General features: G+C 40.1%; 2 protein-coding genes across 2 annotated transcripts in view; both read left to right on the top strand.

Moving 5' to 3' along the window:
* LOC113536986 (uncharacterized) overlaps positions 1-17,585 on the top strand; it is a 132,669-nt gene extending 115,084 nt beyond the window's left edge. The window contains exons 15-22 of the mRNA XM_053238561.1: positions 1,315-1,404; positions 4,955-4,993; positions 5,163-5,255; positions 5,435-5,530; positions 13,977-13,995; positions 14,100-14,127; positions 14,287-14,331; positions 14,967-17,585. Of these exons, the coding sequence (XP_053094536.1) occupies positions 1,315-1,404; positions 4,955-4,993; positions 5,163-5,255; positions 5,435-5,530; positions 13,977-13,995; positions 14,100-14,127; positions 14,287-14,328 (407 nt within the window). The 3' untranslated portion in view covers positions 14,329-14,331; positions 14,967-17,585. The remainder of the gene's footprint in view (positions 1-1,314; positions 1,405-4,954; positions 4,994-5,162; positions 5,256-5,434; positions 5,531-13,976; positions 13,996-14,099; positions 14,128-14,286; positions 14,332-14,966) is intronic.
* LOC113535205 (kelch-like protein 10) lies at positions 16,223-23,912 on the top strand. Its single transcript, XM_053238740.1, has 8 exons — positions 16,223-16,227; positions 18,092-18,244; positions 19,022-19,511; positions 20,326-20,940; positions 21,689-21,838; positions 22,283-22,399; positions 22,542-22,633; positions 23,373-23,912. The coding sequence occupies exons 1-8, from the start codon at positions 16,223-16,225 to the stop codon at positions 23,479-23,481; spliced, it is 1,731 nt and encodes a 576-aa protein (XP_053094715.1). The 3' UTR covers positions 23,482-23,912.
* The last annotated feature ends 316 nt before the right edge of the window (positions 23,913-24,228 follow it).

A 24,228-nucleotide genomic window follows, 5' to 3' on the forward strand; every position in this document is an offset into this window, starting at 1 on the left:
CGTTTGTCACATGTAAACTGTTGTCTCCTCTAGTCTGTGTGTTTCTCAGCTTGTAATCATAGTTCCTGTTCATGGTTGTTACTTCCACATTGTTTATATATTTGATAATAAATAGTCTGCACTTGCAGCCACCTTCACATCCAGTGCCTGACGTTCTCGTTATGAGATTATGATAAAACAAATATAACATTATTAAGCATATTTCTAGTTAAGAAAAACCCTGTCTTGGCGTGAGCAGAATACCAATTTCCAAAATTTATAAGCATATAAGCAAACTCTTCTCTTATTATGCGTATGTAATAATATGTTAGTGGCATCTTTAGGTATGACATGGGGGTGAGAACAGGGGTGCCGTAACGGGGGGGAGGATTAGGACGATTCTAAGGGCCCTGGTCACACAGGGGGCCCAGCAGAACCCCATACTTTGGCGTATGATTTTGGTATTTAAATTGCCTCTTAGCACAATAATCTATTAGGACGCACGCTATAATGAAAGCACCCCTCTGTGCCAAGAGCGTGTGTGTCCCCTTAAGACGTTCACGGGTTATTCAGAAACACGGCACTTCACAGACCGGTTCTGAACTTCGCGCATCATTCAGGTAGATGGCAAGACTCAAGAGATGGCGCAGCCAAAATCAGGATACCAAAAGAGGAAAGAAAAGCACGAAAAAGAGGAGAGAGCGAGACGGGGAAGACAGCTAGTCACCCAGTTTTTCAAAAAAAAAAGATGATTTATTGTTCCCCGTTTTATGTTATGATTCTGAAGCTAGTCTTTATGAAGCTGTTTTAAGTAACATAAAATAGAAATTCTCTCAGTCACTCACCCCGGTAACTATCCACTGGAAGTTGTAACAATATTTCCATGCAATCGAACAATAGTAATGGAGCAGCATTCATAAAGAGATAAAACATAAAACTGCTCTAGTCATGTATGTTCAAGGTTTCCGCAGCATTGGAACAGTTTTCTGTGAGGAATCGATCGAAATTTACGCTGTAGTCATGTAAATCTGCTTTAATTATCATGGGTGAGTTTATGAAATAAGTGTTGTAATAACGTCCGATTTGTGAGTGAATTGTTTGAGTTGGTTCGTTTCAATGAACTGGAGAAACCCATTGATAAAACTAGTCTGAATGATTCATTCACGAATAGAACTGATTTTTCTCGAGTTCAGTGATCAAGGTCGTTGTTTGTGTGTGCTGGTGTGTGAAACTTATAATTCACTGGGTGAACAACAATAATAATAATAATAATAATAATAATAATAACAATAATAATAATAATAATAATAATACATTTCCTTGTTCTTGTATAAGCTATTCCTTTACCTATAAACTCTGTGAAGAAGAGTGAAGAAGATCTGAGACAGGGAGAGGAGGAGGTGACTGAGATAGTTGAAGAAGAAGGTGAGCTTTAGAAAACATGCTTTATTGTTGTTGTTTAAATGTATTAATTTTTAGTTTTATCATGTAAATGGTATCAGTGTTTAACAGCTCATGAGATATGTGTGCAGAAAAGATTTGTAAGTTGCTAATGTAATGTATATGGTGTAGTTCTCTTAATTTACAGTCTAAGATTGACAGACTTATTTTATTAGCATGTTGAAACATATTGCCTTGTCCAGACCCAGGGCCTTCTCATGGTTTCACATTGGAGAAAAGTCCAGGGCAGGAAGATCAGGTCAAGGACAGAAGCAGTGACACTGAAGATGGAAATAGGCAGTACAGTCAAGACAACAAAAGTCTACTGAAGAAAAGAGGCAGTGTAGAGAGTTTGGTGATGAGGGAGATGAGAACATGGATTACCTAACCGATGACCCAGGTCTATGGCCAGACAAATTAACAGACATCGAAAGGGAGATAATCGTCAGAAAGTTAGCAACAAAGGTTGCATATATGTTGAAGGAGATGCCAGTAGATTCACAAGGGAAACAATTTCCAGAATATTTGCAGTTCACAAAAGCTGCCAATGGAAGAGAAAAGCTCAGAAGGGATTGGCTTGCTTACAGCAAAAGCACAAATTCTTTATACTGTATTCCATGCTTGCTTTTCTCAAATGAACTGAAAAGAGGTTCCCAGAGTGCTCTAAGCAATAGAGAAGGATACAAGATGTCTGAAGTATCATGGCGCAAAATGTATGACAGGCTTCCAAATCATGAAAGCAACAAAGTCCACAGAACTTGCTATTTTAAAAGGAAAAATCTACAGCACTCAGTAATGACAGGAAGTGGTATCGACAAGCAGATGGACCAACAATTACAAACAGAAATTGAGAAAAACAGAGCTCTTCTAGAACGGATTCTAGATGTGACACTACATTTGGCATCTCGAAACCTGCCTTTTCATGATAAAACTAAAAACCTGGATGATGTGCATAATGGAAATTTCCTTGGCACAGTTGAACTTTTGTCACATTATGATCCACTCCTTAAAGAACACTTGGATAAAGTTAGGAATAAAAAGACAGGAACAAGGCTGACACATTACCTGAGTTCTGATATTCGAAATGAATTCACTGATGTTTGTGGGAAGAGAGTTTTAAAGACAATCCTGAAGGAAAGGGAAGACACGATATATTTCTCAATTATCTGTAATGCAACTCCAGACCTTTCCCACACAGAGCAGAATGTGTTACTTCTGAGGTACGTCAAGCATGATGCTGTAAACAATGACTGGGAAATAACCAAACGGTTTATTCAATTTAAGGACTTCTGCAGAAAGACAGGGAAAGAAATTGCAGATATGATTGAGAATGTTCTGCAAGATCATGGCATAGATATAGCAGATTGCAGGGGCCAGGGTTATGACAACAGTGCAAATATGTCAGGCAAAATCAAAGGAGTACAGGCTCACATAATGAAAAAAAACCCACTGGCCACATACTCGCCTTGCGCAGCCAATACACTGAACCTTGTACGCGTGCATGCAGCAGAATCCAGTCCAGAGGTAGCCACATTTTTTGGATACATAAACTGCCTTTACTGCCTTTTCAGTGCTAGCCCTGAACATTGGGCCATTTTGAGAGAGAAGACTTGTTGCTCCTTGCATAGGCTGTCAGATACCCGTTGGAGTGCATGGATAGATGCTGTTAGACCAATTGCAGAACATCTGCCATCTGTAATAGAGGCCCTTGAGAGCATACTTTTAAGTTGCAATCTCTCCAGTGAGGCTAAATCACAAGCCAGTGGTCTTAAAAAGTACTTGATGTCTTTTGAAGCCATTGTACTTCTTACAGTAACACATTGAAGACCGTAACTTAGTCCTCCAATCTGGAAAGATTTCACTGGATGTACAGGCAAAAAACATTGAGGCTCTAAAGGAAGAGATGCTGGCTATTAGAGAGAAATGGGACATCCTGCTTTCTGAAGCCTCACTGGTGGCATATCAGATGTTGATTGAACCTACATTTTCCAAAGAACATGGACGCCACCGTAAAAGAGAGATTCCATGATGAAGCTGATGAAGCAGAAGAAGCTCAGGAGAAAGCTGATGTAGTATTCAGAAATTCAGTTTTTGACATGAATAGACGATTCCTTACTACAGCAGCTATAGTCGAGGACTTTGCAAGTGTCCTGAAACTAGGGCATATGAGTGAGGATACTGTCTCAGTTGTGTGCCATCCACTAATACAAAAATACCACAGTGATCTTACACCTGAGTTGGTTAATGAGATGAGACATCTCAATGCTGTATATGCAGCTACTTTCCCTTCAGAGTTGTCCCCACTTGAGCTTTTGAATCAAATCTACAAGATGTAGCTCCAGAGTATTTTGAGTGAAGTGTGCATATTTTGCACTTTGCCTGTGAGTGTTGCAAGTGGAGAGAGAGCCTTCAGTAAGCTTAATCTTATAAAGAACTACCTAAGATCAACAATGTCTCAGGAAAGACTAAATGGTCTAGCCATGCTCTCTATTGAACATGATTTAGCAAGACGGCCGTTTGGCACTTGGGGAATAATTATTAAGAAAGTGTTTCATTAGTGTCTCTGTATGAGAGAGACAGTACAATGGTGTTAATAACTTGTACTGTTTACAGTATATAGTTATATGTATATAGTTATAAATGCATAATTTCAGTTAATTTAATAAACTGTTCAAATGTAGTTCTTTATTGTCTCTCATTGAATATGCAATAGTTCTAATGCTTATTGATATTGATTGTTGCTACATGTGGCAAGAAGATAATATAATTGGGGGATGGGGCCTTGGGGCCTGGAGTACAAATTAGCCATGGGGCCCAGAAACCCTAGCGGCGCCCCTGGGTGAGAACCATCGATCAAAACTATCATCTACAAAGTTCAAGGCAACTTTTCACAATGAATAATTTCTAAAGAAAGTAGTAATTAATTTTACTTTATAAGTCCTTAATTTTTAATATCCTGCAATATATTTGTGACAGGACACAATTATTTTCTAATCCGAAGAACTGTAACATAATTATAGGACTGGGCATGTGTCAGACACGAGGCAGGAAAGGTCAAAGTCAGAGGAATTCAAACATCTGAACATTCATCATAGGTGCCAGACACGATGGTGTATTATGGTTACAACGCCTCTTATCTTACATTGACTGGATAACTTTTAGAATTATTTATGCTCTGCATCGACTTTTTCCCTTCTGTAAAATGCAGCTTTCTTTGGCCAAACATTTTCAGCTTGAATGTTCATTAATGGGTTAGACAGCTAGAAATTTGGCGTCCATGTGCATAGGTATGAATGTTATGCTGAAAGGGTCTGATTTTGACCAACTTCAATTGCCTCTAAAATTTTTCATATAGCACTGAGTATGATCAGATTACCACTGGTGTCCAGGTTTGGGGGGCCACTAGCATATTATTATTTATATGAAATTGGAAAACGTGTACTGGATTGCACAGAAGGGAACAGGATTTTGTTTCATCTATCACAGACTTATTACCGCTGATATAAATTCACTGATTTTGCTTTAATTACCACAGTTACAGAATCTGACTCCAGAAACACTGGGACACAGCGATGTAAGTACAAAATTATTTTCTGTAGAAGTACACTGCCATGTCTCAATCGAGATATATCTGAGTTAAAATCAGACCCTAAAATACCTTCATTCTATATTTACAAAACAACAAACTCAGTTTAAAGGGAAAAGTGAATGTTTTCTCTAATTGTCATGTCTTTGTATTACAGCTTTATCCCATTTGGTTGTGTTCGTGTTTGGTACAGTGGTGGTTGTTTTTGTGAATGCTGTTGCGTTATTAGTAGAGCTCATCCTAAAATCAAGTGAGTGAGCTCTATAATCCATGATTTTAATAATAATACAACATAATTCATTACTGATAGATAAAAATGATATTAATCACAAAAAATTATTGTAATCAGTCCATTTATATATATAAATGGAATTACAGTTGAAATTGGAATTACAGTTTCTTTTCTTTTCCAATCATAATTATAAACAGGAAATGGCCAGCGTACAGTGGATCTGCGAGTTATTCTCCTACCAACTGAATGTGTCTTTGCTGTATGCTGCCTTGCTTTACAACTATCTGCTTTCTGTAAGTATAAACTACAAACACGACACAGTATATGATCTGATGTACAGCTGGTCTGTGTACTTTTTTGCCATTTTATTGTCGTATCAGTAGTAGAAATACTAATTTTTAAAATATTAATGTTTTGTTTTGTTTTTATTTGTTTTTATTATCAGAAATGGCAGAAACAAAATTTAAAAGAGACTTGTTTTGTTCCTTCCTTGTAAATCAAAAAATGAAATCGTAAATGAATTTTAATAAAAACAGTTTTGTTTTTGTTTTTTTAACTGTTGTTGCTGCTGATGGGCTTGAAATCATTAGGTCATGGCCGGCCAATATGCCTTCTTAGTTAGCTTTAGGTACAGCTTTGGACTCGAGATAAACTATAGGACATGTCAGGAAGTGGATTGTCCTTAACGAAATCACTGGAGATATTGTGTCAACATATCTGCAATGCAGAGACGATTTAAACCACATGAAAAAAATCTGATATTCCTTAAAGAAAGCCTTTTTCCTCATCACATCATGTGGCAGAAATTTTATTGGCTATTATTAACTGGAAAATAGAATAAATCACTATGAAAATAAGCCTTAAAATACACCTAAAATAGCTGATAAATACAGTTTGCAGTAAAAAAAAACAAAAAAAACAAATGTACAACAGTTCATTTTCAATGTAATCCTTTTACAAATCACTTTACTATTTTTTTTTTTGCTAGTCAAATTTTTTAGAATTTTTGTCTTTTGAGAGGAACGGAAAAAAATAGAAGTGCAGTCTGACTATTTTTGGACTAAATTTTTGTTGGCATCCCTCATAAATATAGTTAACTCATGTTAACTATTCACTGATTTAATAATGTGTCCCAAAAGTCTCCGTACATAGGGGACTATGTACGCTAGCACCACATCGGTTGTGGCTTCTTCAGTGAATGTTCGTGGACGTCTACTTCTCAGTTGGTCCACAACACTTCCAGTCTTTCTGAATTTGTTAGTAAGTTTGGCAACAGTGTGGTGTGTGATGTGCTCGCCATGTTTCCTGTTAAAGTCCATTGTAATCTTGTGACAGCTTCCCGATCCAGCCATGAGAATGATTTCAATACATTCTTCTTTTGTCAAAGGCATTCTTAAAGGCTATCTGAAAAAATATATAATAAAAACTAAGACATTTTGGAAGACATTTTGCTAAAAAGTGTTAATTTCCCCTATGTATGGAGACTTTTGGGACACACTGTAGTTATGTAACATTGAGATCTCAGGCACAGAGTAAGGATCTATTTGCTATGAGTTTATTCAAAAGAAATATTTAGAATTCTGGTGATGGTGCGCACTGGAGGTTCGGAGGGGACTTGTCTGGGCTAAGAGTTACAGTAAGATGTAAACTGATATATTTTTTTCACATAATGAAATTTACCATGGCAGAAAATATGTGCAGCACTTCTATTCATCTGTCAGGCAGAGAGCCGGTCCGGATTCATACTCTGATTGGCTCTGCTGTCTCTGTTAGTGGAAAAAGTAAACTGTTCAAATTATGGAGATCATAAAAATCGTAAAATGTGTACTGGTAAATAATCAATATTCAGTGTGCTTTAAGTTGTTCTACCTTGAATTTATTCTCTACTGGTAAGGTAGGATTCTGACTTTTGTGTACTATCTACTTGACCTAGTTGGATCTAGATTCTTGCCACCAGAATTGTTGTATTGTATAGTATTGTTGATTCTGTAGTGTTGCTTGGAAGTGTCTGTTGGTCTATGCTAATTAGTTCTCTCAGGTGGCTAATCAAGAGTAGTGTCCCGTAAGGTGTGAACTAAGGTGATCCGCTTCAATATCTGTCTGCAACAACTGGATGCATAAATTTAGATAGAAAGTGTCAGGTTTTGTAGTGTTTATTTCTTTTTGATCAGTTAAGTGTTCCCAGTTCCCTCTCAGCCCTATTTTCAATAACCCCACTCCTGACTAGGACGCACTCTTCTGCATTCCTTCTCCTTGATATTCAACAGCTGCCCTCCTACACACAAGGGAGGAAACACCCTGGACATGGTCTTCAGCTGCCCATCTCCAGCTAAAGACATCAATGCTACCCCACACCACATGTCCAATCATCACTTGGTATCCTTCACCATCACCCTCCCTGTCCTGCCTAAAACCAACTATCAGTACTTCTCTCCCACTCATCGAAACCTCCACTCTATCTCCTCTTCCTCCATAGCTTTCTGCACCCTATAATCCCTTCCAGATCCTAACTCCTTTTCCTCCCTACCATTGGAGTTAGCCACAGGCACTTTCCTCTCCTCACTTTCCTCATCCATGGACCTCCTATGCCCTCTATCTTCTAAACCCAGGAAGATTTCTTGCCCTGTTCCTTGGCTATTGGATGTGTTACACAGCAATTGGAGAGAATTAAGAACAGCAGAGAGAAAGTGGAAGAAATCACAACTCAACACAGATCTTGTCCTTACTGCCCTCTCCTGTCCAAATTCTCAAAGCTGGAAACTTCTGCACAAGATCCTTGCAAATTCCTCAACATCTTTTCTTCACTACTCAACCCACTGGCTCCTCCTGGTCAACCCACTGGCTCCTCCTCCTGACCTTGCCACCTTTTATGATGGAAAGATTGATAAAATCTGCCAGATCTTCACTTCTAAACCAACTCCTACACTACATACTCAGGATTCCCCTTTTTCTAAACACATTCCACAGAGACTGAAGCTACATGCTGCTAGATCAACTAAAATGTCATCAGTTCTAATCCTCCTCGACCTTTCAGCAGCATTTGACACAGTGAACCACAAGACTCTCTTGTCCGTCCTCATGAGTCTTGGAATTTGTGGTGCAGCATGGCAAAGGTTTGCTTCCCACCTGGAAGGTTGGTCATATCAGGTGACATGGAGGGGGTCCACATCTGCTCCCTGCAGACTCTCCACTTGTTTCAGGTCTTGGCACTAGGATGTATAATGCAGGGCCCGCTTGTCCAAGAGGACAATATATGGTGTGGAGTGGAACCAAGTGCTGAGACAGACCACAAAATGGCTCCACCTAAAATGTGAACGCCTTGAGCGGGGCACAAAACAGTTAGGTTGTGTGCACTGATCCATAGTGCTAACTGCTGAACTAACTCCAGGGATAGTTGGGCTGACTGTCAAAGTGCTTGTGTGATACTGTGAAGGGTACAGGCTTGGGAAACTCAGAGCCTACAGCTCAACACAAAAGCATTTGCCTGAGAAGACCCCCCCAAAGAATGGCTCTCGATGTTCCCATGTCAGCTGCCTCGTTCCTGTGGAAGTCTCTGATGAGCTCTTGGTCCAGGATGCGCTGAGCTGGGACCCAAGAGCATTCCTCTGGACCATAACCCTCCCAGTCCACCAAATACTGGGTGACACCACAATGGAGGCATGACTTCAGGATATGCCTCACAGTAAAGGCTGGGGCTCCATCAATAATACAAAGAGGAGGCAGGGACGGGTGGGTGGAAGTCACCAGAGGGCTGCACAGGAATGGCTTTAGTCACATGGAAGGTGGGATTGATTCTCATGCTAGGTGGTACGTGACCAGATTGACTTGAGTATCTTAAAAGGCCCAATATAACGCAGGGCCAACTTCTTGGACTCTAGCCCCAACGGACGGTGTCTGGTCGCCAGCCATACCCGATGACCTGGACGGAAGGTTGGACCCAGACATCTTCTCTGATTAGCAGTGCGGGTACTTCTCTGGGCGGCAGCTTGCAGAGATAATTTGGCACTCAAACGGTGACATACCTAGTGGAATGCCAGAACGTGTTGTGGGCATACTCCACCCACATCAGGTGTTGCGCCCAAGATGAAGGATTGGAGGAAGCCAGGCACCTGAGGGAGCGCTCCAAATCCTGGTTGACTCTTTCAGTTTGGCCGTTGGACCATAGCCCCCGAAAGATGGCAGAAGGCTTTGCAGAATCTACTGGTAAACTGTGGTCCCCGGTTAGAGACCAAGTCCACGGGAAAGCCATGGATCCGAACCATGTGTTGTAGTAGGAGCTTAGCTGTCTCCTTGGCTGAAGGGAGTCTGGGCAGGGGAATGAAATTACAAGCCTTCGAGAACCGATCCACGATGACCAGTATAACTGCCATCCCCTGGGATGTCGGCAGACCTGTAACGAAGTCCAATGAAAGGTGGGACCATGGGCGAGAGGGTATGGGGAGGGGATGAAGCAAACCAAGTGGGTGAGTGCGTGGCTCCTTGTTCAGAGCACAGATCTGACAGGCAGCCACGTAGGCCCGGACGTCCTTCTCCATATTGGGCCACCAGAAACGTCGGCGTAAAAACTCCAGGGTTCTGGTGACCCCGGGGTGCCCTGCAAATGGAGATGTATGACCCCAAGACAGAGCCTGAGGCTATATGGTCAACGGTACATAGAGTTTTCCTGGAGGGCCGTCGCCCACGTCTGACTCCTGATGGAGAGCTGTGCGGAAGGCTTCCTCCAGGCCCCAGCACAAGGAAGCCACTATATGGGGAGGGGAAATTAGGCTCGTGGCCGGGTTCCAGTGAGAGTACATCCCATTGCCTAGAGAGAGTGTCTGGCTTAAGATTTTTGGAGTCTGGCTTATAAGACAAGACAAAGTTGAATCGTGTAAAGAACAAAGACCACCTGGCCTGTCGGAGGTTCAGGCATTTGGCCTTCTAAATGTAGGCCAGATTATTGTGGTCCATCCAAATAAGGAACTGGTGCTCGGCGCCCTCCAGCCAGTGCCTCCACTCCTGCAAAGCCAATTTCACAGCCAGGAGTTCATGGTTCACAACTTCATAATTCCTCTCTGGCAGGGACAGATGGTGGGAGAAGTATGTGCACGGGTGTATTTTCTGGTCTGGCCCTGAATGCTGGGAGAGGACGGTGCCCACTCCTATATCTGATGCATTGACTTCTACTATGAACTGAGCCGCAGGATCGGGCAAACACAGCACAGGGGCTGTTGTCAATCTCTCCTTTAGGGTTCCAAAGGCTTGTTGTGCCTCCTTTGTCCACTTAAACCTGGCCAGGGTCTTCTTGGTCAGTGTGCTAAGGGGGGGCCGCCAGGGTGCTAAAGTTACGAATGAAGCATCGGAAAAAAATTTGCAAACCCCAGGAAGCGCTGGACCAGCCAGACTGAGGTCAGTTGTAGTCACTGTGCAACCGCCTTTACCTTGTCTGGGTAAATACTATGTCTCCCTTGGGAAACAACAAAGCCCAAGAAGGAGATTGTGGTAACATGAAATTGTGACTTCACAAGTTTGACATAAAGATGGTTCTGCAGGAGGAGCTGAAGGACCCGGCGCATATGAACAACATGTTCCTCCAGTGAGCTGCTAAAAATCAAAATGTCATCTAAATAGACGAAGATGTAGTGGTTCAGGGTCTCCCGGAGGAGAGATTATAAATAAATTACACTTCCCTGCTTATCCAGCATAGGGCTGAGGAGAGGGCAACCTCATCTCAGCAGGGGCAGGGGGAGAGCAATTCGTGTGCTGGGCATGGGAAGTAGACCTGCAGGCCGATTACTGATTCGCCTCCACAGGGGGGTGGGTCGGGGCTGCAACAGGGACTGAATGCAACACGATCAGACAGACCCCAAATTTCTGAGAACAGAGCTGCCAGTGCCTGCTCATGCTTCCCCAGAGTGGTGGCCTGACCAGCCATGATTTCTGCTATCCACTCTAAATCCACTGGCTCCTTTGCTGGTGCGGACATACTGTTACAGATCTTGGCGCTAGGATGTATAATAGCGTCATGCAGGGCCTGCTTGTCTGAGAGGACACTATATGGTGTGGAGTGGAACCGAGTGTGGAGAAGGACCACAAAACAGCTCTGCCTAAAATGTGTGTGCACCAATCTGTAGTGCTAGGCAGTGAGCTAACTCCAGGGGCAATAGGCATGAGGGTCGTAGTGCTTATGTGATAGACAGTCTGCCAAATGGCTCAGCCTGAAAAGCAAGTGCTTCAAGCAGGGTATGAACCAGGTAGGGTGTGTACACCAAGCTGTAGCACTAGCTGCTGAGCTAACTCCAGGGGTAGTTGGGTTGAATGTTGTAGTACTTGTGTGATACTGTGAATGGTACAGGCTTCGGAAACTCAGAGCCTACGGCTCAACACAAAAGCACCACAGCTTGGCGGGAAAATAACACAAAATGGCCCTGTCATGTGGCCAAACTTGAAAGAACTAAATCTTTCCTTAATATTAAATATATCCAGCCCTGAACCTCAATATTCGCTTTTCTAAACACAAACCTCAATATTCACATTTCTAAACATAAACCTCAATATTAACCAAACAGAGCAGCATGATGCCATTCTGCTGGCTGGCACAGAACTATGTCCGCATGCGGAGTGAGGCAATCGGAGGGCTTATGGAGAGGCCCAGCCAGGTGCTGCAAGTTTACACTGATTACCTGCATGACCGTGCTGCATTATAAAAGCCTGTGCAGGTGGCCGTGGATCTGCCTGAGAAGGCACCCGTGGCATTACACCGCTTGTGTCCCACAAGACTCAGTACATGGTCCTCTTCTGTTCTCCCTCTATACTCGATCTCTTGGTGAGGTCATATCCTCACATGGGTTTTCATACCACTGCTATGCGGATGACACTCAACTCATCCTCTTCTTCTCTCCCGCAGACAATCATGTTTCTGCTCAGATCTCAGCATGTCTGACAGACATCTCATCATGATGGCAGCTCATCAGCTGAAACTTAATCCCAGCAAAACTGAACTGCTGTTCATCCCAGATGATTTATCCCCATGTCAAGATCTTGTGATCTCCCTACACAACTCTCTGATATCACCTTCGGTTACTGCACGCAACCTTGAGGTAACCATGGACAATCAACTGTCCTTCTCCTCTCCCATTGCTAATCTGACACACTCATATTGATTTCTCTTTTGCAAATCAGAAGGATTTGTCCAGAAGGAACTTGAGGCCACTCAAGTTCTTGTTCAGTCCCTTACATTTCGAGACTGGACTACTGCAACTTGCTCCTGGCAGGTCTGCCTCTGAGTGCTATTCGACCTCTACAACTGATCCAGAATGCAGCAGCACGACTTGTTTTCAACCTTCCTAAGTTCTCCCACACCACCCAATTTTTATGCACCCTCCACTGGTTTCCTGTAGCTGCATGCATCAGATTTAAAACACTGACGCATGCCTATAAAGCCAAAAATGGACCAGCACCCTGAAAGCACTTATCACACCCCACAGTGCACCACGGTCCCTCCAATCCTCTAGCACTGCTTGACTGCTCCCACCAGGTACTCTCAGGGAACAAGCAAGACCTGGATCAAGACTCTTCTCTGTTCTGGCACCTTGGTGGTGGAATGAACTTCCCCTAGATGTCTGAACAGCTGAGTCACTGGCAGTCTTCAAACAACGTCTAAAGACCCACTTCTTCCAAAAGTACTTAAATTAGCACTTGAAAAAAATGTGTCATCTGCATGCTTTTCTTACTATATTACCTCCCCAACAGAGTTTTTAGACTGACAGTACTCTTAGTTCATGACCTAGTGAACCAGTATCAGGATGTATTTATTGATAGAGACCTCAAAGCACTTTTGTAAGTCGCTCTGGATAAGGGCATTTGCCAAGTGCAATAAATGCACATGTAAATGTCTAAAATAGTCATTTAAATATGTATCTGTTAGGGGAAAAGTAAACTGCTCTTATAGTGTATTTTGCGTTCTGTTGTCAAAGTGTGGCGCTCATAGAAATCGCAAAATGTGTACTGGTAAGCAGGTTTGAAATAGTCATTTAAATATTTATTTTTTGGTATATTCCATCTCCCCCATGCCCCACCTGCAATTCCTGGGGCCCCACAGTTTGAATATCTCTTCCTTAAGTGTTCCTATTTAACAAGTCAACAACAAACAGTGTTTCTTATTTTGTCTGTGTACCCAAAATGGAAAACGAATGTATTATGTAAAGAATAACACAATTCAGACTGTGTGGTTATATGAAAATAATCCATTCCCTTGTGGTGAGATGCAGCTAGACACAAAGCAGAGTGTGTTATTTTCATACACCAGCACAGGCACAATTATGTTATTCTGCTTATATCACAGAAATGTGCCACTGATTACAATGTTTAATTTATTAATTAACAACACATCACACTTTTTTAACTGATAAGAAAAAATAAAATAAACGTCTATTAACAAAAACATTTACCATATCAATATTTATAGTTTTTTCTTTGATAAACAACACAGTTGTATAAAAATGATTTATTATTAGACTATAAGTTGCTATAGACTCGGACTATTCATGCAGTAATATACAAGATTCCTGCAGGTATGAGAATAAAAATAATAACATTTACCACATAAATATATAACTGTTGGATTTAAGTCTCTGAATACAGTATATATCCCTTAGCGCTAACACTACACTCACTTTATAGCCAGATCTGTTTAGTACTTGTGTATGCCTTAAACATGACCAGTTTCTGTTCTAAAAGACATTTTTTCCTATCATACAGGGCAGGAGAACAGAGAAAGGTATGTGTGTATTGTTGAGGAATGTGAAGCTATAGAAAGATTTATTTTCCTTATCAATTTTGTTGAGACAGAAGGCATAATCATTGTTGCTCTCATTATTACAGATTTAGAGAAGACAAACGGGCTGCGACGGTGAGTACATCACTGTGTAATATTAAACATGGAATAAATATAGGCTTTTGTCAAAAACCGATTAACATCATTAACTTTTGTGCGCTTTTTACATTGTTACATCATATGACACAAATGAGCCGAACGGTTCCTAAAAATAATATCTCGACTTAAACACAGAACTCACCTTTAGCTACTGCATCTCAGCCCTCAGGGTCTTAGCAGGTAAGATGTATCCCACGTTCTTTCACGCTACAGTAATTATTTATATAACTACATAGAGTTTAAACATATACATGTTTATTGTCTGGAAATAACAAAAAAGTAAAACCTGACCCACAGTTAATTTACTTAGACTCATTATATGTTCAGCTGTATACAGTACCTCCATACACTAATGATAAAGACAGTGTAATACATTTTTCTTATTACAGTGGACTTATCATATATTTTTACTATTTTTACTCAAGAATAAACTTTTTTTTAGCAAAAATTCCTCAAACACAAACCCAGAAGATTGCCAAAGTACATTTACCTGCTTTCTTTACCTTTCTGACTTGCTGTGATTTTTTCCGTCACCTGACTTTTTGCCACAGCGCCCCCTAGTGACTGTTTTAATCAGTGACTGATTAGTCTATGCAACACTGAGCATAAAATTATCTGACTTCTGGCTGTGATATACAGTCGTGGGAAAAAGAAAGTACACCCTCCTTCAATTCTATGTTTTTTATTTATCAGCGCCTAAATAACAATTGTGTGGTCCTCACTAACTTCTATAAACAAATAACTGCAGGTGACAAAAAAACAAAGATTGTGCCAGATGTGACTAACTCATTTTGTGCATTTTATTAATCATAAAGAAGTGTGACTACATCTGTAAAAGCAGAACTTTTGGCAGTTTGGTGTTCTGGAGCACTCAGGTGTGTGTCTACATCATGCCAAGAAGAGAGGACATCAGCCATGACCTGAATAGACTGGATACACTGGTATGATCACCTCAAGGATTGTTTTAAAGATACTTGTAACGTGTTATATTCATGTCTTTTTTTTTATACAATCCTTTGAGTGATATTTAAATGTGAATTTCTTGTTTCATGTCTGCTCCTCCTGTAGTTTTTATTATCTAATTACCAAGATATTATGACTGGGTTTATTAATTCATTACCTATTCCGAGACATATTATAGGATAAAGATTAGGATTTAAAATCTATCTGGCATTAAAGACATTTATTTTATTGTCATCTGCAAAATTCACCTGAATTTGAAGCGCAATAGTCTCTTATTAGAAAGCCATATCTAAATATCCAGGGATAACAACACTATTCATTTATTGCATCTTTGAGAGCTCAGTGTTTATATTTAAATCAGATTACATATTATGTACGTATTGCACTTAAAAAGTGATGCTTTAAAGGTACTATAAGTAAAAAAAAATTTATATCTTTAATTGTGTAATTCTGTACAGGAACACAGGAAAATTTACTGTATAGAAAAGATTTTGTATACCTTTAAAACTAGACATGTGTGTGTCATAAAAGTATTTCTTAAAAAAAATGCTGCATTAATATCAGGACAGCTATCTGTATTTAATTTTTTGTTGTTGTTGTTTTGCATTTCAGAAGTTAAGACAGAGTGCAAACCAAACACTGCATTTTAATAGCAATGTGTATATTTATTTTTCACATCAGAGCATTGTTCTTGACCCAAACATTCTCTCCAATTACAGGCCTATTTCGAATTTATCTTTTATTTCTAAAATCTTAGAGAAATTTGTGTTGGAACAACTGCAGAGTTTTTTGGAGCTAAATAGTGTCTGAAGAATTCCAATCTGGATTTAAGAAATATCACAGTACTAAGTCAGCTTTATTAAACGTTTTTAATGATATTTTGGTGTCTGCTGACTCAGGGGATTCTGTGGTACTAATACTTTAGTGCTGCCTTTGATACTGTGGACCACAGAAGTCTTATCTCACGACTCGAACAATGTGTGGGTATTGAAGGTTGTTGTTTTCTTCATCTGTTTCTGTTTTGGAATATGGAGTCCCTCAGGGCTCAATTTTGGCCCCTGTTTTGTTTTGTTGTATATGCTGCCTTTAGGTACTATTCTTTCTAAACATGGGGTATCCTTTCATTTTTATGCTGATGACACACAAATTTATTTGCCCTTAAAGAAAAATGACAAAAAAGGCTTAAGCTCATTATCAGCATGTTTGTCTGATATTAAGTCTTGGTTTTCTTTAAATTTTTTGCATCTTAACGAAAACAAAACTGAGGTTATTGTGTTTGAGTCCACAGGTGTGTCAGGTGTTTTTGATGGCGACCTGGGAGATTTGATCCCTTATGTAAAACAATCTGTGAAAAATTTGGGTGTTATTTTTGATTCTGCCCTTAAATTGGACAAACAGATAAATGCTGTAGTTAAATCTAGCTTTTTCCAGTTAAAATTACTGTCTAAGGCTAAGAGTTTTTTAACATTTGCAGTGTTTGAGAGTGTGATTCAGGCATTCATTTCATCTAGACTTGACTATTGTAATTCTCTTTATATTGGAATGAGTCAATCCAATATTATTCGTCTTCAGATGGTACAAAATGCAGCCGCCAGGCTTTTGACTGGCACTCGGAAATTCGATCATATTTCCCCAATACAACATTATCTGCACTGGCTGCCGATTCGTTATAGAATTGAATTCAAAATTTAGCTTTTTGTTTTTAAAGCTCTGAACAGATTAGCTCCAAAATACCTTTCTGACCTTTTGAATTTAAATAACTCTGCTAGATCATTAAGGTCATCCCAACAAAGATTGTTGATGGTCCCGAGGTCTAGACTTAGGTCGAGGGGCGACCGAGCTTTTTCTATCATTGGTCCAAAATTGTGGAATAGTCTCCCTTTATCCCCAAGACTAATCTCTGCAGAGTCTGAATTTAAATCTAAGTTAAAAACTGACCTTTTCTCTCAGGCCTACAACTGTCTTTGATTTGCTAATTTTTTTTTTTTTTTTTTTATTTTTCTGATTGGTATTTTTGATGTAAATTCCCTTTATCATTGCTTTATGGTCTTTTTACTCTCTTTTATTCTCTTTTTTAGATATTTATCTTTTGTCTTTTATGTACAGAACAATGGTCAACTATTGTGTTTATTTGTGCTATATAAATAAGATTTGATTTGATTGTTCTGCTTTGCAGTGTGATTTATTGCTCACAACAAAAACACTTTCTACACAGATTTTTCTGCTGTCTTTAAAAAAAAAAAAAACCCAGCTATAACGGATATCTAACTTTATATCTTCCTGTAGCCAGGCATGCAGGAAGTAATTAATTCCAGACAGGAAGTTATGCCTGTTGGGAAAATGTTTAGGTTTAGGCTATACTTTCTTGAAATCCCACTGGAAAGGAAAAATAATGTTATTAACCAGTTAAACACTTTTTTTAATAAATAAAATCAATTTTGAGTGATTTTATTCACATCAAAATTCATTTTCTGGTTTTCATTTTCAGTTTCTGTTTTCATTCCCTGTAATGTTTCTAAACCCTGATTCTAAATAAACAATAATAAAAATTATTAAGGCACAGGAACTGGTTCCTAACGCATGGTCATGACTTAATTAAGTCGAGATAATTAAATTGTGGAAACAAGATAATTAATTCAAAGCCATGATTTACTAGCGCAAAGGAACGAAGTTGTGTAGTTTGAGGCCACAGCTTAGTGACGTAAGGCAGAGGGTTTATTTCACAGGCTTCTCTCTGATAAATAAGTACAGCAATGTTATAAACATAAAACAATGTTAAACATAATAAATCACACACTTACAGCTTCCATTTCTAAAAATTTTGGTCCCTTAAGAAAAAAAAAAGCCTACCATTGCTTATGAGATCTCATCATTCACTATGACATGAGCTGGTTCTAAATATGATACTGTGATGCTGGAATTCTAGAAGTGCTGGTCTTTACAAGGGAAATTACAAATTAGACAGATGACGTACAAGTGTGGAGAGAGAGATGAGTGAAGACATGACGCTGTGCAGTGTACTGAACGAGATGCGGTTGGAGGGGTCGCTGTGTGACGTGGTCCTCAGAGTGGACAAGGTGGAATTCAAGGTCCACAAGAACATCCTCTCTGGGTACAGCCCATATTTCAGGTAAAAAAAAATATTCTTGAAATTTACCTAAGTAAAGGATGGAATGATATCTCTAAAACATAACTGAATAATAAGATTCATAATACTAATTATCCCTCTTAATACGCTCCACATCCAAATCGCTTCCTGTTCACACTGGTTATACGCTGTACGCATCAACTATATGCATAGGATACGCTATACACATCAACACAATGACGCTGTAGTACTTATGTAAGAAAAATCCGTCCTCAATGACTTGCATGAAATTTACTCCAAATTTTATTGTATAATCAAATTCATTTCTAGTCTCTTACTATATTTTCACTTTGGTTAATGGGGTCCTACATTACCCAAAATGCTGTTCATCTACATGCTGATAGCAGTGCAGTGGAATTTGGCCATCGCGTCATCTTCACCTAGAGAGTGATGCAGCGGTGCTTTAGTGCTTAAGTCTGTCCAGCTCTAGCTCCTCTTCATCTGTACACTCTAAACAGATCAGCTTCCAATGCTTTAACTTTCACGCTAATACCGTCATCAACACCATCGTGCTCATCATCTCGCACATCACTGAGCCGAGTCTCTGCTGGACTTGCCTACACAGTACATGAGCTAGCATTTGATTGGCTAGTGTCACTCTGATTGACAGGCTAGAGGACGCCCTCCATTTAAACTCTCTCAAACTACAGCTTTCACATCAGCAGGATTCCAATTCATGATTTCCAGACTATAATGCAAACACTCCACTGCAGAGCCTAGATATTTTTCCTAATATTTTTTCTCTTTCTGATATTCCAGAGCTCTGTTCACAAGATGGAGCAGCTTGGATCAGATGGTGTACACCATCACTGGTGTATCTCCAGACATCATGGATCTTATAATCCACTACATCTACACCCAGGACATTCAATTCACCACTGATAATGCGCAGGCTCTCTTAGTCATGGCCGATTACCTGCTCATCCGAGACCTTGTTTGCACCTGCTGCGACTTCCTGAAGGCACATCTCAGCCCGGATAACTGCTTAGGGATTTGGCAGTACGCCGATGCTCACTCGTACTATGAGCTGCGAGATCGGGCCTACACCTACGTCCTGCATCACTTTGAGGACATTGTTCGGTCTCCATCCAGTGAGTTCTTGGAGCTGACCGTGGCGCAGCTCGGCAACATCCTGGAGAAGGATGAGCTGAACATCAACCAGGAGAAAACAGCGTTCCGAGCTATAATCAAGTGGATCGAGCACGAATCTAACGTCCGAATGCAGCACATCGTGGACCTGCTGCCGAAGGTGAGCTCCAATACAGTCACCTGGAGGATCCTGACCGTTCAATCCTCCAATTACTTCGATTTTGAAGGGAACGGAAACAAAAAGGTGGACTCGCAATTATGGCTCCAGTGATAGGTCTGGTTTGGTTAAGCCGAGTTTACACTGCCTGATTTTCTTGTCACAGAAAAAAAAAAACACACACACACATCGTAAAAGATTCTTTGGTCATCAGCCGAGATTAGAACACATTACAATGTGAGCAATTTAGTGCCATTGTGACCAAAGACACCAGAGGGCAAAGTTTGATTAAATTCTCACTTGTAGCCACCAATAGGAGGACAGCAAACTCACTGGACAGCTATAAATATGGTAGTGGCGATGGCAATAAACAAAACATGCTAACGGGCAGAAAAATCTCCTTATTACCTCAAACTCACTCTGTTTGAATGTTTGTGGTTATGAGAGCCTGTTTTTGCTGATTCATGACGTAAGCAGAACGTTGTTATCTTTATCGTATAATCTGACATGGAGAACACACGTTATCTCACAGTCTGCTATAGAATTCCGTCAAGATTTTATTGGGATCTCGTTCAGTGTGACAAGTAATAATGTAAAAAAAAAAAAAAACATCACTGCAATCACACAGTGTGAAAAACAGCTTCAGGTTTAATGTGTCAAACAAAAACAGAGAGAACTGAGGAAAAGGGTGTCGGAAGCTCTGAGAATCCGAATCTATTTCCATAATATCCTACAACAGTCCACATTTTTGCTCTATTCCACTTTCTAACTGAATCTTCTGACCTTTTATGTTGTGGTGTCTGTGCTGTGTGATCAGGTGCGGCTGGCTCTGATAAATCCGGAATATTTTCTGGAAAATATAAAGAAAAACCTGCTGGTCAGTAGCTTCTGGGAATGTCAGCTCATCATCACCCGCGCCATGAAGGCCTTGTACTACACTAACATGGCTGGACCCAACAGCGGATACCCAGATCCACTCACTCGACCACGGCTCCCGTATTCCATCTTGTTCGCCATCGGCGGCTTCAGTGGCGCAGCTCCTACAAACATCGTAGAAACCTACGACTCAAGGATGGACAGCTGGATGTGCATCTCCAGCGCAGAACAAAGAGCTCGAGCCTATCACGGCACAGTGCTCCTGGACGATTTTGTGTACATCATTGGTGGTTTCGACAGCATGGAGTACTTCAACACCGTGTGCAAGTTCAATCCTCTCGATGGAACCTGGAACGAGGTGGCGCCCATGCACTCACGCCGCTGCTATGTTAGCGTGGCCATGCTGGATGGATACATCTACGCAATGGGAGGCTTCGATGGCTTAGTGAGGCTTAACACGGCTGAACGTTATCAGCCAAGCACCAACCAGTGGAGCCTCATCCCATCCATGCACGAGCAACGAAGTGACGCCAGTGCTACGACCTTAAAGGGCAAGGTAAGAGTGAAATGTGCAAAATTTCAATGATCTTTACCACTGAGTTATACTTCTGCAAGCATGCCAAGGCGTCATGCGCAAAGACGTCAGCCCTCATACTTGTACGTAACGAGTGTGTCCAACAGGAGGTGCTGTCACGTGAACCACACCAGAATTTACCAGAAAGGAAAGGCACACAGACGTAACTTCTGAAAAGCGGTGTCAAAAAAAGAAGCCTGATGTGATCAAATATAAACCAAGTCTATTCTCAATTCTTGAAAGAATTTCTGAAGTGCTTTTACTCATCTGTATTCAGCAGTATCAAGGAGCTCATGCACTGAAGCACTTTCAATCTAACTAGTGTTTAATGTTAAAGCCACAATTCTACCAAACACCAAATGACATGCTTTCACTTTTATTAAATCAACATATAAATCTTTTTTAAAAAAGTCACAACATTTTCAGGTACACAACCAGACACACATCCCCGCCAACCAATCAGTGTTCACCTGAAGGCTGTTTAACACACAGCACTGTAGATAAACATGACCTGCAGTTAGCTTCAGCACATGAAGGTGTTAGTGCATCTCTGTGCACCGTGCTTACCCATAATTCCCCTCTCTACATCATGACAGAAAGGGATTAAAAATATATATATTATTTAATATTACAGTCCCTGAGGAGACCTGAAAGCTGGAACTGGAACCAACCAGAACCTTGATTTCTTTTTTATTTATTCATTTATTTATTTATTTATTGGTTCCTTTAGATCTACATCTGTGGAGGCTTCAATGGAAACGAGTGTCTCTTCACGGCTGAGTGTTTTGACCCTCATCATGATCAGTGGACGCTGATCGAACCGATGCACACGCGCAGAAGTGGCGTGGGCGTCATCGCTCTTAACAACCAAGTGTTTGCGGTAAGAACTTACAGAACTGAGAAAACGAGTGCACATATGAACCTGTGAAAGCAAAGACGTGTGAAATTAATGAATTCTGTGAGGAAAAAAAAAAATCACACCTGAAAAATAAAACCAGATGAACTTGAAAACTTGAAAGAACTGATAGGAAATAAAAATTTAAAATGCTAAACAAAACTCACATCTTAAAATGAAGGTATGTGCTGCATATGCAAGAAATTAACACGTGAAAATAAATTACGTAAAATATTCATATATGAAAAATTTAAATAAATGATCATGTTTTGTTTTTTTTTTTTAAAAAAATCACATTTCATATATGAATCATGCATGTGAAGTTTATATAATTGTTCTGTAAGGGATGGGAAGGAGATGTGTTTGTTTGTACTGTTCGTGTTAAATTATTAATTTAAATTAGTCGAGACAAGAAATTTTGTTTTACAGATCGGGGGTTTTGATGGAGCCAATCGTCTGCAGAGCATCGAAGCCTACAACCCTCGTACCAACTCCTGGAGAATGCTTGCCTCCATGTTTAACCCAAGAAGCAACTTTGGCATCGAGGTAACGAACAAAACAACGATTAATACAAGAATTAATTTATTGTTTCTTTTGATCAGTCAGACTTCCTACCTCCAAACACTAAGAATGAATGAATTACATTTGTTGTGTACCTCTTTACCATGCCTTCTTCTTCTTCTTCCAGGTGATGGAAGGCCGCTTGTACGTGGTTGGCGGCTACAGCGGTGAAGGCACCACCTCCAACTGCGAGTGCTATGATGAGGATACTGATGACTGGTATGAGCCGTGTACTGTCAGGTCCAGAAGTCTGGGGATATATCAAAACCGTAGTGACGTCCACATTTATATGAGAAACTTGTGGCCACGTAACCACCATGTCATGTTTCCATGAAATCCAAACTCATGGTAACAAGTGAGGTATAAAACATGACAGGACAGGCTATTATTAAAAAAAAAAATCAATGACAGGGTGGTGTGATGAAATGAAGCTACAGTCACCACCCCAAAGTAGATGATTTTCCTAAAACAGCACGTCTTGAAGTGTTTATTATTCCTCATATACTACAGCAAATTTCCAACTTTTGAACTTATTAATGAAATTGCTTGTCATGATGGCAAGAAACAGCAAAGTGTAAACTCCTCTGTCCTGAAGATGTCAGAAAACTTAAAGTTACAGCTTTACCTTTGACTGTTACAAAGCGCTGACACTGGAGACTCCTTCCATAAATGTTAACGGACATTTTTTAATATGTTTATGTGGAGCGTCCAACGTATAAATCCCTGTGAATGACCTGTTACTGTAGAAATGGTAACGTATTAGAATGAGCTGCACTAGTGTCAGAGCTGCTGTTATAGAAAATTAATCGACCAATCACAATCCGGAATTCTTTACATTAGTAATTCATGTGATGATTCTGTGTAGTAAACCAGGACCCCAGGCTAAATGTGTTATAGTGGTAATTAAATGCAGAAACATCATAAATGTGACCAAAAAAAAAAACTTGATTTCCCGCAGGTTCAACGTCCGGGACATGAATATTTTCCGCAGTGCAGTGAGCTGCTGTGTGATTTCCGGGCTTCCCAACGTCACCGAGTACACCGTCACACGCGATGGCCTCCTGTAGATGCAGAGCTTTTACTTACGCTGAGAAAAACCAAAAGCTATTAAACCACATCCCACTGGCAGAACCTCTATCTCCAGCTGCTTATTTCAAATGAGTTTTTTTTGTTGGGGCCATTTGGAGAGGTGAGGAGTGCTGAAATATCTGAGGCTGTTAGAAATGAATTCAAATCAATGATTTTTGAACCATCAAATGATCACTGAACAAAATTTGTATTGTATCAGTTTGGACAAGAGATCAAACTTCAGTGATTTGGGCATAAACTTCAACAACAATTTAGTTCAGTACAGCTCAATAAAAAATAACGACTAAATGAAAATCTCCTGGGTTTGTTCCAGTACAGCGTAACGGTACGCGTGTCCCGGGTGGAAAAGCGCTAATATATAGCGGCGGCGTGTTCCTGCGAATCAGTGTGTGTAATATTCCATCTCGAACCACGTTCACATTTTCTCGATCACTGCCCCATCTTTAAATGACTTAAGATCTCACACACACAAAAAAAAACAATGTTACAAACTTTTGATCTTTTTATTGCAATCCACATCTTGCTGTGCATTCCTGCTAATACATGCAAAGCAAAATATATAATGCAATATAGTGATATTTATATTTATATATATATATATACTATATATATTATATATACGTTCTTTACAGACTTTAAATTATTTCACAAAAGCGTCAACATGATGATCACTTTTTCTTTTCTTTTCTTTTTTAAACATATCTGGCACATTTAGGCTGGCTTCC

This window comes from Pangasianodon hypophthalmus, chromosome 12, assembly GCF_027358585.1.
Source record: "Pangasianodon hypophthalmus isolate fPanHyp1 chromosome 12, fPanHyp1.pri, whole genome shotgun sequence".
NCBI classification, from domain to species: Eukaryota; Metazoa; Chordata; class Actinopteri; order Siluriformes; family Pangasiidae; genus Pangasianodon; species Pangasianodon hypophthalmus.